Source organism: Equus quagga, chromosome 13 (assembly GCF_021613505.1).
Source record: "Equus quagga isolate Etosha38 chromosome 13, UCLA_HA_Equagga_1.0, whole genome shotgun sequence".
In the NCBI taxonomy this organism is placed as follows: Eukaryota; Metazoa; Chordata; class Mammalia; order Perissodactyla; family Equidae; genus Equus; species Equus quagga.
The window spans coordinates 70,356,011-70,379,678 of NC_060279.1; the positions used below are offsets into that span (position 1 = coordinate 70,356,011).

The window sequence follows — 23,668 nt, forward strand, 5'->3', positions numbered from 1 at the left end:
ATGTGAAGAAGAGACCAAGTCTTAAGAACTTTTTCATTTGCCAGTAGCATGGATCCAGTACCCAGAGACCAGCTTTCATCCCAGGTTACAACATTGGGAGTGGGTTATGACTATGGAGACTCACCCTCAGAAGAGTGGAGCAAAAGCAATCCTCACATGTACTAATTTTGTAGGGAAATTCTGACCAGAAGCAAAACATCATACTTCCCTCCTTCCAGTTCTTTCAAATATTTTCCATCAAGTTACTTTTGCCCAGCAATCTGTATACCACCAAAAAGAATAGGAACTCAGTCAAGAGATTTAAGTAAAGAAGATAGGGAAAGAAAACTTAAAAACTCAAAGGATTCTTTCTCTGAATCCAAAAATTACCAGAGAAGAAACTGACCTGATTCACAGGCATCTTCAGAGAAGGACAATCTTAGCAAATAACAACTCTTCAACTTCAGAGAGGAAATCCTCTTTTACACTTCATTTGCACTCTTTCTGCTATCTTTGAAGCCCCTTCTCCCTGTCCACTATGGAAGTTTTCTGTTGCCTTTCTGTATGTTAGTGTACTAAGGGTTTATGTTGTGTTAGCCTGTTAAAAGCCTCTTTTGCTGGGAAAGTGTGTGTATGTGTGTGTGTGTGTGTTAAAAGGGGTGAGATCTATGTAGTACCAGTAATGCAGAAAATGTGAAAAGCTTAAGTTGCTCTTTTGCCAGTGGAAAAATCAAAGCTGATGGTCCAGTTAAGATTGGTATGTTAGCAATAACCCAATGATGGCAAAGATTATGTTGGAGTCATAAATTTCTCTTTACAAATGCCAAGGGCACAGGCAGACATTTTATGAGTTCTGGGGATATTTATTCAAGAAGGTCTGGTTGATCTAGAGCTTTTGGGATTTGTTGGCAATTTTGTATGGTAAGAAAATATTTTTTTAATCAGAACTTTGTAGTGGTCAAAGGTCAAACAACTAATTAAAATTAACAGCAGTCTCAAATGAATGAATAACCACCAACAAACTAGAGAGGGAGGTTATCTCAGGTCGGCAGCTCTCTAAATAAAAGAACAGTGTCATTAGGCAATAAAACTTTCTTGGCTTAACTGCCTAGAAATAAAAGGTTTATGTGGTTTAGCAGTTGTTGAATTGTTGGGTACAGAGAGAATAATCACCCTTGACATCAGATGTAATGCTGCAAAGTAATTAAGGTTCTAAGGTCAGACAGACCCAGGTATGAATTAAGGTTCTTTACTTGTTAAGTAGAAAACTTGTCTGAGTTAACTGGGGCAAGTTAACTTCTGCAAGGCTCATTTCTCATCTGAAGATGGGAATTAAAATAGTACCTGCCTCTCCAGGTCATTGTGAGAATTGAATAAGACAATGTCCATAGGCTCTTTAGCAGATGTCCATAAGAATGCAGTGGATGCTAACTATTCTTGTTCTTTGTTTGCATTATTCCACTGTGAGCACCTTTTCCCAACTGTAGAGAAGATGACCCCTCCCTCAACACACATACATACTCTACCCTGGGCATCTGCTAGATTCTCCAAGCAGGGCAGGCCCCCGGAGCTGCTCCCCTGCAGCCAGATTCTCAGATCCCAAGTCCTGTGTGCTCACCTGCCATGACAAACACTGGCAGGTAGCCTGATATAGAGGAAAAGAGTAGGAATTAGTCAACCTGAGTTCATATGTGGGCTCCACCAATGAGAATGAGCAGGTGAGAGTAAGCAAAAGTTCTAACTTTTCAGATACTTGATGTTCTCCCTTAAGAACAGGATATACTTGGAGCCAGCCCTGGTGGTCTAGTGGTTAAAGTTCTGTGCTCTCCACCTTGGCAGGCCAGGTATGTTTCCCAGTCATGGAACCACACCACCCGTCTGTCAGTAGCCATGCTGTGATCGCGGTTCACATAGAAGAACTAGAAGGACTTACAATGAGGATATACAATCACACACTAGGGGTTTGAGGAGAATTAAAAAAAAGAGGAAGATTGACAACAGATCTTAGCTTGGGGCGAATCCTTCCCGGCAAAAAAAAAAAAAATAGATTGGATATACTTGTCCCAGGCTCAAAGGATTATTGTTGAAGATTAAATGGAAGGAGATGTGTAGATGTGTCCAGTATAGTGCATGACACAAAGTAGATGTTTAGTTAGCATTGCTTTACTTCCTGGCACTAAGTTTTGGGTCAGCCCTGTTCCGAGGTCTCCCTATCCAAACTATACAACTTTGGTGTGCTTCTAGTATAATCCAATACATAGAAACATGTGCAGAAGGTAGTAATTTTATCCCTACAAATATAGCATTGTACTTATTACACTGCAAATAATCATGCAATCATAGACTACTCGGCTTGAACGTCTAAGACCAAAGAGGCAGCATGGGCAGAAAGATGCCTTGGGCATGTGTCAACATATGATGGCAGGCTGAGAAGGGGATGGGGAGAGGATACTTTGATTATTAAAATTATCTGAGTGGCATTGCGAGTCAGTTCCTTTCTCTCAGCTTCAGTTTCCTTCCTAGAAAAAAGAAGGAAATCTAACTAGAGTATTCTTCCTAGACCTCAACTCTGAAATTTTTACCACGCTCATCAGAGTGGACCTTTCTGTCCAAAGTAAGTGGGATGGGCTGGTAGGAGGGAGCAGAGAGCTCTTGCTTCAGCCCTCTCTTCTCTCTCTCATCCTCCTCTGATATTTCTGTCCTGATTAGGAACAGTCCCCCTCTCCCATGCTTCTAGTTAAAAGAATTCCCAAGGTCTTCTTGACCATTCAGAGAATTCCTTAAGAGAGGAATGAAGAAGAAGAGCCCCACTGTATAAACAAGAACAAGCACATCCATGGTATTTATGAAATATACTTTACCACTTATTTTCTGTGTGGCCAATGATAAGTTCCTCAAATCCTCTGAGCTTTAATTTTCTTGTTTAAAAAGAAAAGTCAGTTGAGAGAATGGACAATAGCAACTTCCAAGTGTTGAGAGGTAAATAAGATAATATATGCTTTTAAGAGCCTGGCATAAGAAACGCATTTACCCTTCTTTTAATTTAAGCCAAAAAAGGACTGTAAGCCTATTGAGATTACAGATAACTTATCTTTTTATACCCTCTATACCTTGCACATAGCCTGATATAACACATTATAAGAATATTTGCAGGATGAATTAAAACATAAGCAGATATTTTAAAACAAGGCAAAAGTTCTCAGCGCAACATTCAACTCTCGGATGAGCAGGAAAGAACAGAGTTAGGCCACCAACATGTGGTCCAATTGCCAAATGCGTGATGTCATGACAGATTGAGATTTTCCATTTTGTCATCCATGTGACACATCAGAGTCCCTGGACTAAGTATCAACCAAGGACCAATTTTTAACAAAACCAGGAAAAACCAACAAGTGGACATATGAGTGACAAAAGAGGTGAAAAAGAGTTTGGAGTTTTTTTAAACCAATACTCCTACATTTTGTGGGGGTTATGAAACCCATCAGGGAAGCTCGAGCCCTCCTCCCATAAAACACATGGATGCACATATGCAAACCGCTTGGTACACAGTTTCAGAAGCCCCATAAGCTCCAGTTTAGAATCCTTTATTTCAATCCATTTAAACTCTCAACTTTGTAGCCATATCAGACGTTAACTCATTATGGACTTCTGGCAAAACATGCGCAAGGAGTTAAATTGCATTGATTTTGAGATTCAGCCGTGCCCTAAGGAAAAACTTAAAGCTCCCAGAGTAAAAGACTTGTATGCTTGACAATGTAGGACAGATTAAGTCTGTACTAAACTGCTCAGAAGACCTTTGCATTTTACAGCTCAGTTTCTGGGGAAGAGAGTGTTTACAGACCTCTCTCTGGGCAGGGAGCTGAGTTGAGGAGTTGTGGAGGGTCATCAGAAAGATTCTACCTCTGTGAGCCCAGACACCAAGGCAGAGTCCACGCACTTCTCATTAAGCAGAGTTAAGAAGGGGAAGCTTTAGTTTCCATTTCACAGTTTCTAAAACTTGGGATCCTTGAGATCCCGGGGTTAGATTTCCTCCCCAAGACTTTAAGCTAAGACAAGTTAGAAGTCACAACCGGATGTTGGGAGCAAGTGTAGCTGAGGAGGTAATTCACAGATGTCTTAGTCCATTTGAGCAGCTATAACGAAATACCATAGACTGGATGGCTGATAAACAGCAGAAATGTATTGCTCACAGTGGAGGCTGGAAGTCTAGGATCAGAGTGACAGTATGGTTGGGTTCTGGTGAGAGTACTCTTCTGGTTTGCAGACTGGCAACTTCTCGTTGTATTCTCACATGGCAGAGGAGGGCTAGAGCGGGGCTAGAGTCTCTTTATAAGAGCACTAGTTCCATTCGTGAAGGCTCTCCCCTCATGACCCAATCACCTCCCAAAGGCACCACTTCCTAATACCATCACCTTGGGGGCTAGGATTTCAACATATGAATCTGAGGGTGGGTTGGGGACACAGACATTCAGCTGGCATATTTTGGATAATTCCAATGTTGACTGAATTTCTGAAAATGAGTGACTTTAGCATGAGTGTTAAGAGTGAGAAGTCTGGAGTGAGGCTGGTTGGGCTCAGATGTCACCCTTTGCCATTTACTGTCTGCATGATCTATGACAAGTGATAACTGCCTGGTAGTAGATGCTGTGGTACACCTAGATCCCCCTTCTACGATGCAGGCACTCATTCTCCCAGCGGCTGGAAGTGTTGGGTCCTGGTTGCTCATAGATGAGGCCCACCTGAGAAATTGCCCTCGGCTGACGGGAGCCGCTTCACTCAAGTTTATGCCCTCTTGTAGGGCAGCCTACATTGATGACAAGAAACAAAGATCTGGCCCCTTCCTCAATTCTGGGCCTTCCTGAAGGGCCATCCCAGCTTCAACTCTTTCCGTGGGATCACCTGAGGCCTATGTTGCAACAGCATCCCATTTCAACTTCTCCCTCTGCAACATTGCTTCCCTCCTGCCCTCCAGCTGTTAATCCTGAGGACACTCCCCAATAAGCTTGCTGCACAAAAATCTCGTCTCTGGATCTATTGCTTGAGAAACTTGACTTATGACACCTTAAAAGCCCCACTGTCCTCATCTGTAAAATTAACCTATATCATAGGGTTCTTTGAGGATGGAATGAGATAATGCCAATAAAGTGCTTGGCACAGGGTCTGACACAGAGTGAGCCCTCCAAGAACCCCCAAATTGACCTAGAGAATCAATGTAATCAGATCAAAATCCACAGTGGCTTCTTGGCAGAGGAAAAAAGACAAAATATATAGAAATTGACAAGCTTATCCTAAAATTCATAAGGAAATGCACAAAACCAGAATAGACAAAATAATCTGGAAAAAGAAGGACAAAATTGGAGAACTCAAGTATCCTGACTTCAAAAGTTACCAAAAAGCTAGAGTAATCAAGATAGTATGATACTGGCATAGGGGTAGACATAGAGCAATGGAATAGAATTGAGAGCCCAGCAATAAACTCATATATTTATGGGTAGTTGATTTTTGACAAGGGTGCCAAGATCATTCACTGAGTAAAAAATAATCTTTTCAATAAATGGTGCTGGGACAACTTGATAGCTACATGCTTTAGAATCAGTTTGGAACCTTTCCTCACACTGTGTACCAAAAATAACTCAAAATGGATCCAAGACCTAAATGTAAGAGCTAAAACTGTAAAACTCTTAGAAGAAAACATAGGCATAAATCTTTGTGACTTTGGATTAGGCAATGGTTCAAGCAACAAAACAAAAAATTAGTAAATCGAACTTCATCAAAATGAAAATGTGTGCTTCGTTGAACACCATCAAGAAAAGGAAAAGACAACCAACAGAGTGGGATAAAATATTTTCAAATCACGTGTCTGATAAGGGATTTGTATCTAGAATATAAAGAACTCTTTACAACTCAACAACAAAAAGACGGTCCAATTTAAAAATGGGGAAATTATTACATTATATTTTGACAATTATTTCTGCACATGAATCAGCTAATCTTCTAGATCTGAGGGCTAACACTGTGTTTTGTTTCTTTCTGCATCTCCAGCACCTACCAAAGGAGTGGCAAAAAGCATGGGCTTTGAAGTAGGAGACCTATGTTTCAGTTATGACTCTGATACTTTTTGATATTGGTCAAGTTACTTCATTTCCTCAATCCTCATTTTTCTCTCCAGAAAATGGGGCTAATAATAATACCTACCTCGTAAGAATTGTTGAGGTTGAATGCAAGCACACACATAAACCTCTTAGCACAATACCTAGGATAATAAATAGTTCCTAAATTGTAGCTACAATTATAAGAGTTAATAAAATTCTTGTGAGAGCCAGCCCTGATGGCTTAGTGGTTAAAGTTTGGCACTCTCACTGCTTTGGCTGTCAGGGTTCATTTCCCAGTCGCAGAACCACCCAATCCATCTTCCAGTTGCCATGCTCTAGCAGCAGCTCACATAGAAGAACTATAAGGACTTACTATTAAGATATACAACCATGTCTTGGGGCTTTGAAGAGGAAAAAAAAGAGGAAGATTGGCAATGGATGTTAGCTTGAGGAAAATCTTTCCCTGCAAAAAAAAAAAAAGCTATTGTGAATAATGACATTATTGTTAATAACAGCAGCAAAAACAGACTAGCAAGTTTGCTTGCTTATCACTGCCTCAGTGCATCAACAGAAAACATCAGTGTCATTATTCACGTCAATGCATACTCTGTTCATCAGCCCAACTTTGTTTCTTAGTTTACAGATGACTTCATGAGAAAGGTGGTAGTGCCAGACTGGCCCAAAATCATTGTAGTGGCTGATGGCTCCCATGGGGAGACCTGCTCTGTTCTGGGGCTCAGTCCAGATTATGTAGTGGAATCCTGCAATGCTTACGGAGCTAACGCCACCATCACGAGACTGGACCAGAGACAGGTAAGCCATAGAGCATCTTTCAGATTCTGTTTTTTCCCCATTCACTCCATTCTCAGCTGGAAGGTTGATTATTAGCTCATTTATGGTCCGCAGACAAGTCTGTTCTGCCTCTGGGCTCCTGTTTACAAAAAGCACTCAACCAGGTGGTTTCCAGGATATCTTGCCCAGGTGATCTTCCCACCTAGCTGCACAATGGCAACTCCACAGGCTGAGTCATCAGCATGGGGAGTGTTAGGGACTGGGACTTCTCTAATCAGTCTGTGCTAATCACGCAATGAACATGACTTGGCATCAACCCAGAATGCTCAATCTTCAGGCAAATCATCAACCATCTCAAATAAAATGGGTCATAGAATCCATTACCCTCTCTTCTAGGAACTGTTCAGTCATCTTACACATACTAGGCAGTAACCAGAGTGGTCCAAACTAAGAGATGGCATGCACATCAGCCATTCACAACCAGGATAAAAAGATAGTCAACTTTTCATTGTAAAAATGAACTACTTGGGCCCACCTGCCTTATCTGTAAGTCTCCCTTTCCCAACTTCACAAGTGTTTAGGAATCATAGGAGTTTATATAGTCCAAAGGGTATGGGTACTGTCAGTCTAGCTTCTACACTTGTCTTAAAGTCTTCATGACAATTGTTTGGAAGTCTCAGTCACCTCAAACAAAAAAGTACCTCAGTAACTAGACTTCCTTGGTCTCTAGAAAAATAAAACATTAAGGAACCAGCAACATTTCAAAGAATATTTTGTAAAAAAAGTATAATCATCCTTATCAGTTCATTCAATCCCATCTTATTAATTCTTATTCTGCTTAGAGCCAGTTTTTCCATTAGTTCTGGAAGTTCTTACCCACTTCTGTTTTATGATCTTAAAGTTACCAGAAACCTATATTCTAGAATATTTGTCAGAGTCCTTTCTACAAATCTCTCTGAAGATGAAGCACCTTTGCAAAAGCAACAGAGTAAAACAATAACTATCTGTACATAACAAAAAGACTTTTAAAAAATGGCCATGGTTAAAGATCTGATGAGAGTTCCTTATCAAAAATGTAATTATTTCTGGGGGCTGGCCCCGTGGCCGAGCGGTTAAGTTCGCGCGCTCCGCTGCAGGCGGCCCAGTGTTTCGTTTCTGGGCGCGGACATGACACTGCTCGTCGAACCACGCTGAGGCAGCGTCCCACATGCCACAACTAGAAGAACCCACAACAAAGAATACACAACTATGTACCGGGGGGCTTTGGGGAGAAAAAGGAAAAAATAAAATCTTTAAAAAAAAAAAAAAAATGTAATTATTTCTGTGGCATACAATAATTTAGAATAACAATTGGACAATGAGAGTACTGACAGATTTCTGGAAACTTTAAACAATGTCTGGAATACCTATATTAGTGACATATATCCATTCACATATAACCTACGAAGGTTTATCATCACTTCTTATTTGAGAATGCTTCCCATGTAACTAAACATACCAAATACACCTACTAGTCTAACATCTCTCTTTTACAAGGTGAGAGACAAATCCCCTTTGAGATTTTTCCAGGGGCCCTCTGAGATATCTCAAAGTTACTTTGAGGTCAAAAAGATATCATTTAGAATTTGATTTGGGGAAGTTATTAAGCTGTCAAAAGGTTTGAACATTTGACTAAATAGGATCTCAGATCATTATGAAATAATACTTTATGTATTGTCACTAAAGTGACAATAGAAGGTTTTAAAGGCAAATACAAAAGGTGACACAGCTGTGAGCAAAATTTAGTTCTTTTAATATTGAGAAGACTGGGTTTTCTCAAGTAATCAAAGACTTGATAAAGATAACATGATGCACAGTAAATTATTTTGGTAAGACATGAAATCTTTGCGTTCTGGATAGATTACCCAAAAAGGAATTTTTACCAAAAGATTAAAAAAAAAACACCTTTCACAATCTCTTATCAAGAGCAGACCAATAGTCCAAGAAAACTTTGTTCTTAGGACAGAAAACCAAATTCTAATTTTGCATCAGTGTACTTTTCATATTAAAACTCATCCTTTAGGGGGCTGGCCCCATGGCCGAGTGGTTAAGTTTGTGCACTCTGCTTCAGCGGCCTGGAGTTCACCAGTTCGGATCCTGTGCGTGGGCCTATGCACCACCCCATCCAGCCATGCTGAGGCAGCATCCCACATGGAGGAACTAGAATGACCTACAACTAGGATATACCACTATGTACTGGGGCTTTGGGGAGGGAAAAAAACCCTCGTTATTTAAAAACTTGAATAAGTCCATTCCAGTTTTAGTCAGCTTAACCACACATAAAATTCCCTTTCCAAGATTCCTTTTCCACAACCTTCTACACCTTGTTTTTTTATAGCCATTGAGGTTTTGCCCTATGTTTTTTTCCCTTTCTCATTCTGGAACAATGTCATTCTACTTTCCTTACCTACTTTTCAAACACATTCATTTTCTTTCACTCTTACTATTTCTTGGTAGTTTTATTTATATATGTTTTTTAGAATTCTTAACCTTAGGATCCTTTATTCCTACTTAAAAACAAAGAAGTAAACAATTGTGGACTGTCACACTAGCATTCTGTGTATTGGCAATTTATAAATACATTTCACAATTTCTAGAAGTATATGCTTCCTCATAGTAAATTTTTCAAGGTGGCACAAAACATTTTTACTAATAACTGAAATATCTTTAGTTCCCCTGTAAAAGGAAGCCAAGAGTGGACAAATCTATGTTCAGTAATTAAGCTTTCAGTATTTTATCTTATTTGGAGAGGATCTAGATATTCACTGAATTTCCATCATTTAACCTTTCAGTATAACTTTAAGGTTTCAAGTTACCAAAAAGATTTTGGAAACTGTTTTTAAGAAGACATACCATAAAGCACAATTATTGTTGAAAAGTTCATTTATAAGTTCTTATCTTACTTACATCTATTTAATTTGCTTATGCTTAACAATTATGTTTATATTACTCATAAAAATTTAATGAGACATCAAACTGCTAACCATCACCTTAAGCTATCGTTTGGCTGACAAATTCTGTAACAGAGATATCATAAACTTATTTGACTTTTAGTAAACCTAGGGAGAATACAAGAATTATATTTAGTGCTGATACCTCCAGAGACATGCCTCTTTTAATTAAACAAACAAACTTAAGCTAGATTTTATTTACTGAAAATTATCCTAGATCATGTGAATTTGAAAAACACTTGGATTAGCTTCTATATTTCTGAGTATACTTGATTTATATAAATGCTCTTTGTCTTTAAGCCAATTAAATAGAGCTCTTTACAAATTAATTTTGGCAACACCATCCAGAAGTAGAAAAATATCACACATCTATAACATACATACATAGATGTACATAAACATACAGACAGATTCAGAGACCTTATAGCATTCCTTTAAAAATTTTACCTGTGAGACAGGCACAATAATGCAAAACTCATTAATTTGCAAAAGAACAATTGGATCTAAATTGTGTTTCTGGCAGACAGAATAAGTTAAGCTTACCTGCTCAGATGGCTAAAGTTTTTACTAATATTTGTGGAAAAGATTTATGATTTTCCATTCAACTAATTTCCAAATAGCTTTTTTTCCTGAGAATTTCCTCCCTGAATTTGCATTTCAAGAGATGTCTCTGGATTCCTAGAGAAGACCAGATAGAATATTTATATCTCAGCTGCACAGAGAAAGGATGTAAGTTTCTCCAAGAAGGGCTTTTGTTTCCTAAATCCAAGTCTTTCACAAGCCTTTTGCAAGCCTTTTGAGATGAATGGGGAGGTTTTGGGATTGTTAAAAAGGATAGGTGGGCTGTGAATTGTTTCTAGAGCTGCATTTCTGTTCTTGTAAAGACTCAATTTGTAAGACAAGTACAGTGTGGTTTTTTTGTTTTTTGTTTTTGTTTTGCTGAGGAAGATTCACCCTGAGCTAACATCTGTGCCAATCTTCCTCTATTTTTCATGTGGGTCACCACCACAGAATGGCTGCCCCCGAGTCATGTAGGTTTGCACCTGGGAACTGAACCTGGGCCGCTGAAGAGGAGCGTGCTGAACTTCACCACCAGGCCAGCGGGCCGGCTCAAGGACAGTTGTTTTTAATTCCTCAAAGAATTGGTTTGTAAACTGAATGATATCGTATCAAGACTCTGACCCAACCATGCAACTACAGTATCCTCAATTTGCTTCTTTATGTCAGGGAAGAGATCTTCAACTAAAAAGGAAATCAAAAGATCCCAATAGTCTAGGTTTAGAGCTGTGTTCCTTTGAAAGGTTTTAGTAAATCCTTCCACAGCAGCTTCAGAATGTTTTTCATTCCCTCAGGGTAAGTAGTTTCATTTTAGCTTAGGGGAGAAGGCCTAAGAAAATGTTCCTATCAGGCTCTGAATATCAGCTTCCAATTTGGCCAACTTCTGACTGAGGGGGAGCAGAATATGCCACCCCAGAATGTGCCACTTTGGCATATGGGTTATTTTGAGCTGAAGACAATCAGGGCCCAGCAGACTCAGGAAGAGCTTTTAACCTCCCCCTTAACTGCCTTTAAGAATTTAGATAGGAGGCCTATACCAGGAAGTGGGCCTGTACCAGGAAGAAAGATTATTACTGGAGATAACTTTTTATATCAGAAAGACTTATCTGCATGGCATGGCAAATATTTGTTTACCAAACATTTGTTCTTGTCATCTTCCTATGAATTGTCTTCCTCCCCTTTGAAGCCCCAGACCCTTAGCCACTTCTCCTTAACTCAGTATGGTATATAAGCCTCCATTACCTGACTGCTGGAGAGTCTCCAATTTTTATGGGGCTCCCTTATGTATGAAATTTGTTTAATCTGTTAATCTGCCTTATGTCAGTTTAGTTATTAGACCAGCCAAAGAACCTAGAAGGGAAGAAGGGGTAAGTTTTCCGCCCCTACGTGATCATAGTGCTACTTAAAATTTTTTCAAATATTTTGTGAGGTTTCAGCCAGGAGAAACAGTAAACATTCCTGGCTGTATTAAACAACCCCACGGACATAGGAGGGTTCACCATAAAGGACCCAAAAGATACTGCCCTCCCAAGATCCAGAGCGACTCCCACAGACAGCCAAAAGAAAGACAGATTTAGACAGTTTCCCTGAGAGCTGGCAACAGTTTGTAGGATCCTAGCTGCAAATGGGGTACAACCCACATTTCTGTCCAGCCATATTTTGGGGGCTGCAACCTGTTGGTTACCAAGCCAAATTCTTAGGACACAAAATGAGACAAACAAGAAGGCAATAGCTATCCCTGGGAGAGGAAGGATCAATAACCAGTGTTTTTTCCTGCCAATCTGAATTTGGAAAGGAACGGACAACATGAAATCTTACCTTCCACTCTCCACAGGCACCACAGATAGAGATCTGAGAGAGATGACTTTGGTAAGAATTCTTGCCCTTTGCCAGCTTCTGCCAATTTTCCCTGGATGCTCTCTGCAGGCTTTTCCAGTTTTTAAGTTGGACCCAATCCAACTCTGGCTAGTTTCTGGACCCAGTCCTGAAAAAGTGCTCACTCTGAAAGCTCAGAACTCGAAATCCCAGGCTCCAGGATCCAAGAGGGACATGCCCAGCACCCCCGGGGGCAGGGAGAAGGCAGTGAGCTCAGGGGACTCAGCAGATACCCTTGCCCGCTGCTCATCACTCCTGGGGGCTGTTGGGGGTCTTCTTTGGTTCCCTCTTCTGAGGCCAGAACTGTTAAAAGATAAACTGAGGCATATTAAAAATTTTAAGAGTTTACTTGGGCAAAAATCGATTCAAATCAGGCTACACCAACCCGGAAGTGGTTAAGACGGCTCTCCCAACAGGCTTTTACAGGAAAAAGATGGAAGTTAAGTAAGGCAACCATTGACTGGCTATAGCTTAAAGCCTAGCTGGCTGTTTGTGATGGTTGCTTTTAGTGTTTGATTTCATAGCCTTGAGGCATTTACAGGCTTAGATTTTGGTTTTCTCAGGTAGGTCACCATGGCATTAGAGCCACCTCAGTCGAATGGCCTCCTTGTTTAATTAATTTAACACTGGTAAACATAAAGTGTTTTCCAGAGTTCTATGAATCATTCTAGTGACTATTGAACTTGAAGCGGGTCATGGGAACTCCCAAAACTGTGGTTGGTCAGAACAGTGTGGGTAGGCACCCCATTTGTGGCTGATGTCTGGAGTGGGAGCGGTCTTGTGGGACCGAGCCCTTGAGCTGTAGGGTCTGTGTGAACTCTGGGTATATCAGAATTGAATTGAATTATTGGGCACCACTTGGTGTTGGAGAGTTGGTTGGTATTGGAAAACACCTCAGAGAGAAGCATCCAAGCTGTCGGAGCAGCTCAGCCCTTTCTCCTCTTTTCCCAGCTGCACCATTCTCTGTCTGGAACTGCAAGAGCCTTAACTCTCCTCTTTTACTAGGGAGCTTCCTTTTCCTCCCCGCTGGGCCTCAGGAGGAGGAGAGGTGGCCTTCACGATCGCATGTGTTTGACCACAAGGCTGAGCTCTCTGAGCTTCACTCATTTTACAGGAAACAGACTCTGTTTCTAGCTTTATCACTGCAACAGAAAGTGATGTGCTAAACTGATACAACCCCAAGCAGAGGGAGAACTGGGGTGTGAGCAGCATGTCTTCCTGTTTCTTGTTGGCCCAGGAAGTTGCCACAGCCCACGATGTGTGCAGAGCCAGGCAGATGGAAGGGCATTCTCAGCTGCCACAGAGAGCGAGACTGACAGACCACCCCTGCGGGGTCTCCTTCAGGGAGGGCACGCCCACTCCTTCAGCACTAAGCTGCTCTGAGCACACCCAGGGTTGCAGTTCTTGGTGCTCAATTCCGGCAGTCCCCAGTCAGTATCACCAACCAGGGGGCCCGCCATCCCCTGGAGCCTAACGGGTTCTAACACCCAGCTCCTTCAAGTTGGACCCCACCCCTCTTTTTTTCTCAGTGATCCACACTCAGGAATTGAGCGGCTTTTCCTTTTTAAATCCTCAGATCACAAAGGGTCTGGTTAAATTATCTTTCTCAAGCAAGAGAAGCTACTATCTCCTTCCGAAAGAGAGTTGTAGTACTGAAACAGCCACAGGCTATATGGACATAAATGGGCTGGACAGGACTGTATTCCAGTAAAAAAAAATTTTTTTTTGACAAAAACAGGCAGCTGCCAGATTTGACCTGCAGACTATAGATTGCCAACCTTGGATCCACACATAAGCCCAAATAATTGCCTTTGTGCCATTCTGATATTATTAAGGCATGACCAGGGCTTCCTGCACTTGTATTTAATTTAATTGAACATGCTGCATATTAGTCATAAGGTACCACTCAGTTAAAATTCTCTATATTTGCTTAATTCTGTTATTCTCCCTCTGCCTTTATATGTCTGTTTGCTTTATTGCATGATTTGTACATTGGCAAAAAAAAAAAAAAAGGATATTTACTTTCTCGGTCGCTCACTGAGTATATTAGCACAGCAGTTCTAATATGACAAATAAAAAATGTAATTAGTTATTCTCAATGATTATCCTTATTCTAGTAAGCAGATCCTGTAAATGCATACTTAGAACTTCCAAAGATCAGTGGTAATCACATCAGTGTGATAGGTTTCCATCAAGCGTAACTGCTTGTTAAAATTCCGGTCTGCGTAATTTCAGAGTTTAAAGAAGATTGCTCCTTTATGGGCACTTCTATAAAAATGTCTCTCGAAGCAAGTCAGTGCATACCTCAAACTCTTCAGGACTGCCTTTGTGTTCGAAACCCACTTAAACATTTAACAAATTTTTGGTAAGTCGTGGGGCTTGAAGTCCATCGGAAGTTGGCCACGTGCTCTGATCTGTGAAGGAATCTGTTGCTTCTTTCCGCCAACTTGGGCTAGTGCCTCTGTACTTCTAATGAATGTCGTAGAGACTAAATGAGAGTGCGATCAAGAAAGCAGATGCATAACAGCCATTCGATAAGTGCTTCTTTGAAGCTGAGGGTAAACTGGAAGGAGAACTAGTCTTGGTCTTGGAAGCTGCCAGTTCTTGTACTGAGCCTGCCTCAAGTTCACCGAATGGCTCAGGACAAATCATATTTTTCTCGGTCTCAGTTTCCTGCCTTCCCAAGTGGGCAAACAGGACCAGACCTCTGACATTCCTTGGAAACCTTTGTTTCAGCAGTCTTCTACCCAGACTCGCAGAGAGGCTCTCTTAGTACATACCAAATAGCATGCAGCAACAGTGTTTCTCAACTTTTTTTCGTTATCACCCCCGTAAGGAGTCTTTTTAGACATTTTTTCGCTTGATTGCAACCCTGCTTTCCCGCCATGTAGCCTTCACCCAGTTTCCCCTATGGCAATATCTTATATAACTATAGTACAATTTCAAAGCCAGAAAGTTGAGTAATGGTCAAATTTGGGTTGAGATGCCAAAAAACATACAAATTAAAAAATGCTGACAGACCCCATATTTTCAATTTGTCAGACTGTACCCCACAAAGACAACTTAGTCTGGTTTCTGCCCCTCACAAGGCATCCAGGATTCAGAGAAAAAAGTCTCCTATGTACTGTTGGTTCAGGAGAAATGAGCAAGTGGAGGAAGATGCAAGCCGTAATGATGTTTCCTTATTCTTTCACTCAAACACATTTAATAAGCCTTTATTATGTTCACGGAATTGTACCAAAAGTATGCTGATAAATATCTAGAGTGATTCCAGATCGTGTCCTTAGATACTCCACCCTCAAGGAGGAGGAATTAAAACTCCCACTCCTTAGGTGTGGGCTGCATACAGTGACTTCCTTCTAGAGAGGACACTGTGGAAAGAGAAGAGGAGACAGTAACTCTATAGGGGAGAAACCTGATAAACGCGACTGCAGCAAGGCGGTCAAGGTCAACATCAACAGTGATAAGTCATGGTGACACCCTTGATATGATGTGATGAGAACAAGACTTTATCTCTGTGGTCATTTTCCCAAATGCTCACAGCCACAGACTAATCATGAGAACAATATCAGAGAAATCTCAATTGAGGGACATTCTACAAAATACCTGATCAGCGCTCCTCAGAACAGTCAAGGTCATCAAAAACAAGGAAAGCCTAAGAAACTGTCGCAGTCTGGATGACCTAAGGAGACATGAAGACTAAATGTACTGTGGTGTCCTGGATGGGATCACAAGATAGAAAGGAAATAGGGGAAATTTGAGTAAATGTGAATAAACTTTGGACTTTCGTTAATAATATTGTATGAATGTTGATTTGTCTAAAAAAAAAAGGGAGTCTCTCTAGAAATTGGACTGCAATAATTCTTTCCAACAAATGAATATTTTTCTGCAGACTAGTGTTTTAACTGACACTCTCTTTTATCAAGTTTAAAGAGACTCAGGGATAACATGGGTGATTGAAATCTAAAACAAAACCAAATCCTTGTTAATGATTATATTCAGCTTGTCCTCATCCATTTTCTCCCTAAAGTGAATAAGGCAGAACAAAAAAAGTATCCAAGGGTGGAGAGAAGGTTCTAGAACCAGACTGGCTCCACCCTTTGCTGGATGTGCAGCCCAGATAATTTCTTCAACTTATCAAAGCTTCAGTTTACTCACCTTAAAATAAGGATAATAATGCCTTCCCCATAGGCCTTTAAACATAGTCTGATCAGTTCTTAATGCATAGTGACTACTTCATATGGTTTACCTTACTGCAATGTGTCTCAGTTCCTTCCACTGTAAAATATCACCAGTACTAGTGTCTACTTCAAAGTTTAGGTTGGATAACATATGCAAAAGGCTTGGTCAGTGCATGATACCTATTAAAGATTTAATAAATACATATTAGCTTTCTTATTAAAACTTCATCTCTGCAGCCCTGGGTGGAAATACATATTAGCAATTAAATCCGAAAGTCAAACAGTAGAAGAAAATGCTATAGAGAAGTGGTTCTTGACCAGGGATGATTGTACCCCGGGGACATTTGGCAATGCCTGGAGACGTTTTTGGGCATCACACTTGGAGGAGAGTGTGTTGTTGGCATCTAGTGGGTAGAGGCCAGGGATTTCTACTATGCATCCTGTGATGCACAGAACATCACTGACCCCATCCCTAATAAAGGATTATCCAGGCCCCAGGGTCAACAGTGCTGAGGTTGAGAAACTCTGGGCTAGTTCAGTGGTTACCAAAGTCTGCTGCCTAGACAAGCAGCATTAGCACTACCGGAACTAGTTGAGATGCCAATTCTCAGGGCCCACCTCAGCACCCCAGAATCAGATACTGTGGAGGGTAAGGCCTAGCAATCTGTGCTTTAATAAACCCTTTGGGTAAATGTGCTCCTCAGAGTCTGAGAAGCACTGGAGTAGCACATGAGATGGTGTGAGTCATAGAAATTCCACTCACTGATTTATCTGTTTATGAAGGATTGTGTTGCTCGCATCCCAGATTCGATCTGGCACTACCACTAAAAGATCACTTTTTTCAAAAATAGCCTACAATAATTCAGAGAGGGAAACTCCTCAGTTTATTAATTACTTAGGTGGAAAAAGTTATCACAGATTGCTAACTGGTGGGTTAAACATACACTCACAGATGATAAAAAAAAAAAATAGGAAGAGACACAGTAATTGGTATAATTTGAACAAGAAAGGCAATCTGTTCAATTTTAACAGGAACACGATTATTAACAATTTTAACATTTTAAACAAGGATTAAAATAATTAGGTTATATTCAAGGAATATGGGAGTCATTGATTATTACCCAACCACTGGTAATATTACTTTATGTGTATTTATAACCATCCACTCATTCACTCCCTGAACCTTTTTTGAGCACTTACTATTTTCTAGGTAATATTCTAAGCAGTGGAGATGGGAAGATACTACATGTTCCAGTCCCTAAAGCAATAGTTCTCAATCCCGGCTGCAGCTGACAGTCACCAAGGGAGCTTCTAAAAGCTGCTAATGCCCCAAGTGGCTCTTCTAGAATGCTGATTATGTTTGTTTGTGTTTTAACCTGAATTGTGATTATGGTGGTATGTTCACTTTGGGACAATTCAAGATGCTGTACATATATGATTTGTGAATTTTCCATATATATGTGAATTTTCTATATATATACTTCAATTTAGATTATTTTAAGAAATACCAATGCCTGCTTCTTACCAAAGATCATATCATGTATATTAGAAACTTCAAAGGTAGGACCCAGGCACTGGCTTTTGGTTTTGTCTTAGATACTCCATGGCTGACCACAATGGCAATACTCAGTCATGCTAGGTGGGAGTGACTGATGTTGCACCAGTGGGGTAAAAACTCAGTTTCACAAGGGACCTCAATCAATGTTTACTTGTTCCTTTCTGCTCTCAGTCAAATTGGGAAAACAGTTTGGTTACTTCCTTAACTGTATGCTCTCTGTTGGGTATACAGTTAGGACATCTTCAAAATAACTGGAAAATATTACAACACCAGGCCTTTTGCCATATGACAACAGTCAGCTCAAACAGAGGAGCAGCTGCTCCTTAGAGTATCAGCTCCCCAGTTATCAACAGACCCCACTACCCCTACTTTCTTCCCAACATGAGCTTGGTCATCCATTTCCTTTTTATCCCCTTGCTTAAGCTAGAGCTACTCCCAGACAGTAACTAATACTCATTTAGGTTGACCTGGGTTGGCATTTAAATTTGCAACACCTGCTCTATCAACTTTTTAAAAATTTATTCTCAGTCAATTGGGGAAACAGTTATTTTACCTCCTTAACTGAGAGCTGTGTGCAGGGAGCCTTGTTCATCTTTGATATCCTCTATCCAACCTTTCTCAAATGTTTTCTCTGAGAGAATCAAGGCCTTCCACCTCTATGTTTGAAATGAATTAACTTCTCTTGTATGCATCCAAAATGGTACCAGCTGTGTATCACCCTTGGGAGAACTGAGAAAATAGTCCTTGCTATGGTCTGAATGTTTGTGTCCTCCCGCCCAAATTCATATGTTGAAATCCTAATGCCTGATGTGATGGTATTAAGAGGTGGGACCTGCGGTCAGAATCAACCAGAAAGCACTGTCATTATAATTCTTTTTCTCCACAGTCTCTCCAACCTGCTTTTCCTTCCCCAGGTGCCCACACCAGAAATCCGAGCCCACAACCTCTACCTCGATCTCTCTGCTTATGGGATCGAGTTCACTTCTGCAACAAAGGAATCCCCAATCTCGCATCAGGCAGTCAAACAGCCAGGTTTCCACCTGAAAATCTACGGAACCTTCCGCCATCGATATATCGCTTTGGCATGTCCAGCTTCTGATTCCAAAGTTGTTAGATTTCTCCGTCATACTGTCAGCTCCTCAGTAAGTACGGGGAGAATGGGGGTAGGGAAGCACTTGTTTTTTATTAGCTAAGAAACTCTATAGTACTTTGAATTTCACTTTGTGTACTTTTATTTTCGAATAAAGATTGTCATCAATACTGCTCTATATACAAATATGTAAACAGCTTTTATCGATTTCTTAAAAGCAGTTCTGTAACTCTAACCCAGAGTTTTTTTTTTATTTAAAGATTTTATTTTTTCCTTTTTCTCCCCAAAGCCCCCCAGTACATAGTTGTACATTCTTCGTCGTGGGTCCTTCTAGTTGTGGCATGTGGGATGCTGCCTCAGCATGGTTTGATGAGCAGTGCCATGTCTGCGCCCAGGATTCGAACCAACGAAACACTGGGCCACCTGCAGTGGAGTGCGCGAACTTAACCACTCGGCCACGGGGCCAGCCCCTAACCCAGAGATTTTTAAAAAATGTTTCTATTCACAATATTTGTAAATCAGGTAAATTGTCATATTCTTAAATGACAAATTCCTGAGATATGAATGTAAACTTTCATTATTAATGATCTATTGCTGTGTAACAAATAACCCCTAAGTTAGTGCCTTACAACAACATTTATGATGTCACCATGTCTGTGGGTCAGGAATTCAGGTGTGGTTTAGCTGGTTACCTCTGGCTCAGGGTCTCTCACAAGGCTGCAGTCATCTCAAAGCTTAACTGGGGCCATTGTGTGTGTGTGTATGTGGGTGTGAATCTGTTTTGAAACTCGCTCATGTGACTCTTGGCAGGAGATACCAGATCTTTGCACATGGGCCTCTCTGTAAGGCAGCTTATAACATGGAGGATGGCAACCCTCAGCATGAGTGAGCAAGAGGGAGAGAGGCTGAACACCCAAGATAGAAGCTGTAGTCTTTTTATGACCTAATCTTGGAGTGACATCCCATTTCTTCTGCCATATTGGATTCATTAGAAGAGAGTTGATCAATCAAGTCCACATTCAAGGGGTGGATATTACACATGGGCATGAATACCAGGAGATGGGGATCACTGGGGGCGATCTTAAAGACTGCCTTTCATACCCTGTGAGCATTAAGTCGGAGATGTCCTTAATCAACACACAGCATTGCTATGACTCTAAATAGTTCAAAAACATATTGGATTGTTTTTCTGGGCTTATTGTTTAGTTAACAAAAAATTATTGGAATAAAATATATTTGGGAAATAAAAGGAAAAGAGAGGAAGGGAATTAGCCTTAGTTCCCCCATATGCACACACTTTTATTTTTCCTTCAATTCTTATCCAAATACATAAATATTTTTACATGGTTACAATTATCATGTGTAGTCTTTGGTGTCCCATTTTTTTCTACTTAGCATCATATCATAAAGAATTATCCATGTTTCTAGAGAATTTTATAATCATCATTTTAACATACTGGAGGTCCTTATTATCTCAAGATCATCTGCTCTCTTAAAGTAAGGCCTTAAGCTTCATTACAAGGTAACCAAAATTGTGTTATAAATGGAGGGAAAACTGTAGCTATAAGTTGTGAGAATAAGTTTCTTTTATGTGCTATGTATTCAGATGTGGGCCATAATAGCAGCTTTGCTGAATCTTAGAATAAAAAGTGAATCAAATGTTCATTTATTTTTGAAGGGGATGGTTCATTTTTCCTGCAAAATTATTTGATAGTGTTATAGACCTTGCCCTTCACAATTGACTTGCACGTTAGGAACATAAAGAAAGTCTCATCTGCAAAAACAACATTCAAGAACTTCATGAATCTTTTAACAGTGCCCTTTTTCCAGCCCTTTCATCCAAATATACTTTTTAAGTGCCTCCCATCATCCTCTATCCAACTGAATTGTTAACTGGTGTACTTCTGTGAGTTCCTTTGCCTGCAGTTGAAGTGGTTGTCTGAAATCACCCACATCGATTTTATAAAAGCCCACACTTTTGGAACTATTTGCAATTCCGCTTTGTAATCAACTTACATCGATTGCATTTGTGTTATCACGTTAGATGTTCACTACAGTTGACTATCAGTCAGCTTAATCAAAAAGATATTAATGATGGGTGGGGGTGAAATAGAAGTTACTATTAAGGGGGAAGAAATGTTTAAAGGGTGGGTGTTTTTTAGGTGCTGAATTCATTATTGAACATTTTCATATCATGATTTTTTTCTTCAGAATTACACTTTTCTCCCGTGGCTGCATGCTATATTTTTGATGCCAACATTTCTTCTAATGAATTTCCTGCACACTGAGGGTGGGTGGCAGGCATTCTTGGATGCCTGTCAAACTCTCCTCCTCATTCCGAGCACCAGCGCCACACATCCACACACACCCAGCTTCTTCCTTACTAAAACAGTCATGATTGCGTTCATGGGACAGAAGACAGATGGCACTTGGCCCTTCACTTTCCTCAGGGTGAATCTCGTTTGTTCTAACATGGTAATCAGAATGCCATGCCCCTTGTTAATGATCAGTTCAAGGATGGGTGTGTGGCACACTTCTGACCAATGAGGGTTGCTCTGGGAGATTTCCTTCGTTCTTGAACAGGAGCAGTAGAAAGGGACTTCCATTTTTTCTGCCTCTGGATATTATCTCCTCACTTTGGAACTGTGGCAGCAATCGTGGAACTATAAATGGAGCCAGCGCAAGAAGATAAGCCAGTGCCCTGAAGAGAACAGCAGAATTAAAAGATAAGAAGAACCTGGGTCCTTAAATTACCAGCACTGAACCCACTCTAAGTCAGGTGTCCTGGTCATGAGAGAGAGTTTTGTCCTAACTATATAAGCAGCTTCTAGCTGCGACTCATTAATGGCATCTGAGAGTATTCTTGGTGACGCAGTGCCTGCACCATTTTAACTTCTCTTTGGAGAGCAGCCATTTACTTGGCATGTATTAACTGAGTACCTACTATGTGCCAGGCTCTATGTCAAGCTCTAGGGATACAGTGATGACTAAGACATTGTCCCTGCCTAATGTCACCAACATTCTATTGGGTGAAAAAGATGTTAAATGACTAACTCACTTATAATGTTTTTAACTAAAAGTAAGTGCCACAAGGAGACATATAGGATGTTAAATGAGCTATAACGAAAGTTCTGGAGGGCTGGGAAGGCTTCCTTGAGGAACCTATATTTGTGCTGAGCCATGAGGGACAAGGCTCAGGTCTTAAGTAGGGCCAGGAGGAACAGGGGGCAATTTTGTCAGAGAGAACAGCATGTATGAAGGCATTTAGGTGGCCATAAACCACTGTGGTCACAGGGCAAAGAGAAAGGGTCGAGTGGCAGCAGCTGCATTTGGAGAGGGGCAAGCAAGGAGGAGCCAGATCATGTAGGCCAACATAGGCCATGTCTAGGATTTCAGTCCCATCCCTCTGCTCTTCATCCTGGTACACTGCTTAAAGTTGATCACAAGGAAGACTATAATAGGAGAAACAGCCTTGACTTATTGATGACCACTACAAATCAGACCTTGGTTACTCCAGACAATTGAAAGAGATCTGGAGCATCAATGATGTCAGAGGCTAAGAACTGGTTCCATTTGACCATATCCTACTGAAATGTGCTGTGTTCGACCCTGGCATGCCTGCTGTTTAGAAAGTGCTCTTCCAAGGTCAGTTGAAACCCACGTCTAGCATGTGGGATGTTTCGCTGTTGATCTGGAGAGACAAACTATATGCATTAAAAGACCATTTCTCCAGGCCATCTTGGTTTACACCAAGGGAGTGAGCATGCATACCTTGCGAGGGTGCACTTGACTGCAAGAAATTGTGTAGTCATATCAAAGTGGCCCCAACCAGAAGGACACTGATTTATTACTGTGACTCAATGTCATCCAAGACCGAGATTCTCTTCTATTTATCTGTCCTGCTAGCTTTAGTATGTCAGCAACATCTCCATCATGCTCCCAAGATGGCAGCCTCAATTCTAAGCACCATGTCTTGATAGTACAGAGTTCCAAGTAGAACGCAAGCTTTCTTTTCCAAAGCTTCTCTCTTTTCAGGAAGGAAAATCTTCCCAGAAAGTCCCAGAAGACGTCCCCAACATCTCACTGGCCAAATCTAGGTTACACACTTACCCATTGACCAATCACTAGCAGAGAGAATGGGTTGCCTTGATTCACTTGGACAATAGGGGTTTAATTCTTGGGGCAGTGCACATTGCTGCCAGATAAACTCAGGGTTTCTTTAGCAAGGAGGAGGGGAATGGCTATTGGTGGGTATCCCAGAGTCTGCACCAGCATGAATCCTAATTCACCAGAGGAAATTCTTCACCTCGGAAATCCCTTTTACTTGCTAGCATCCCTGATAAAATTCATTTTCAGATTATCCTCAAATTCCTCTTTTTTTTCTTCTTGCTTTAACTTTTGGTGCTATGAAATAGAGATGTGTTCTTTATTGGCTGTAGGTGACTTTTTCCCCCCTAAAATAATGTCTATAGGTGACTATAGGAGAAAATTTCTCAAATTGGTCACCTCAAAATTTAATGGGTATATGCAGCATATCTCCCAGCTAATCCATA

At 40.7% G+C, this 23,668-nt stretch overlaps 1 protein-coding gene across 1 annotated transcript in view; it reads left to right on the top strand.

Moving 5' to 3' along the window:
• Nucleotides 1-23,668, top strand: part of LOC124250221 (uncharacterized) — a 31,323-nt gene that overhangs the window by 2,215 nt on the left and 5,440 nt on the right. The window contains exons 2-3 of the mRNA XM_046682051.1: nt 6,708-6,884; nt 18,940-19,167. Of these exons, the coding sequence (XP_046538007.1) occupies nt 6,708-6,884; nt 18,940-19,167 (405 nt within the window). The remainder of the gene's footprint in view (nt 1-6,707; nt 6,885-18,939; nt 19,168-23,668) is intronic.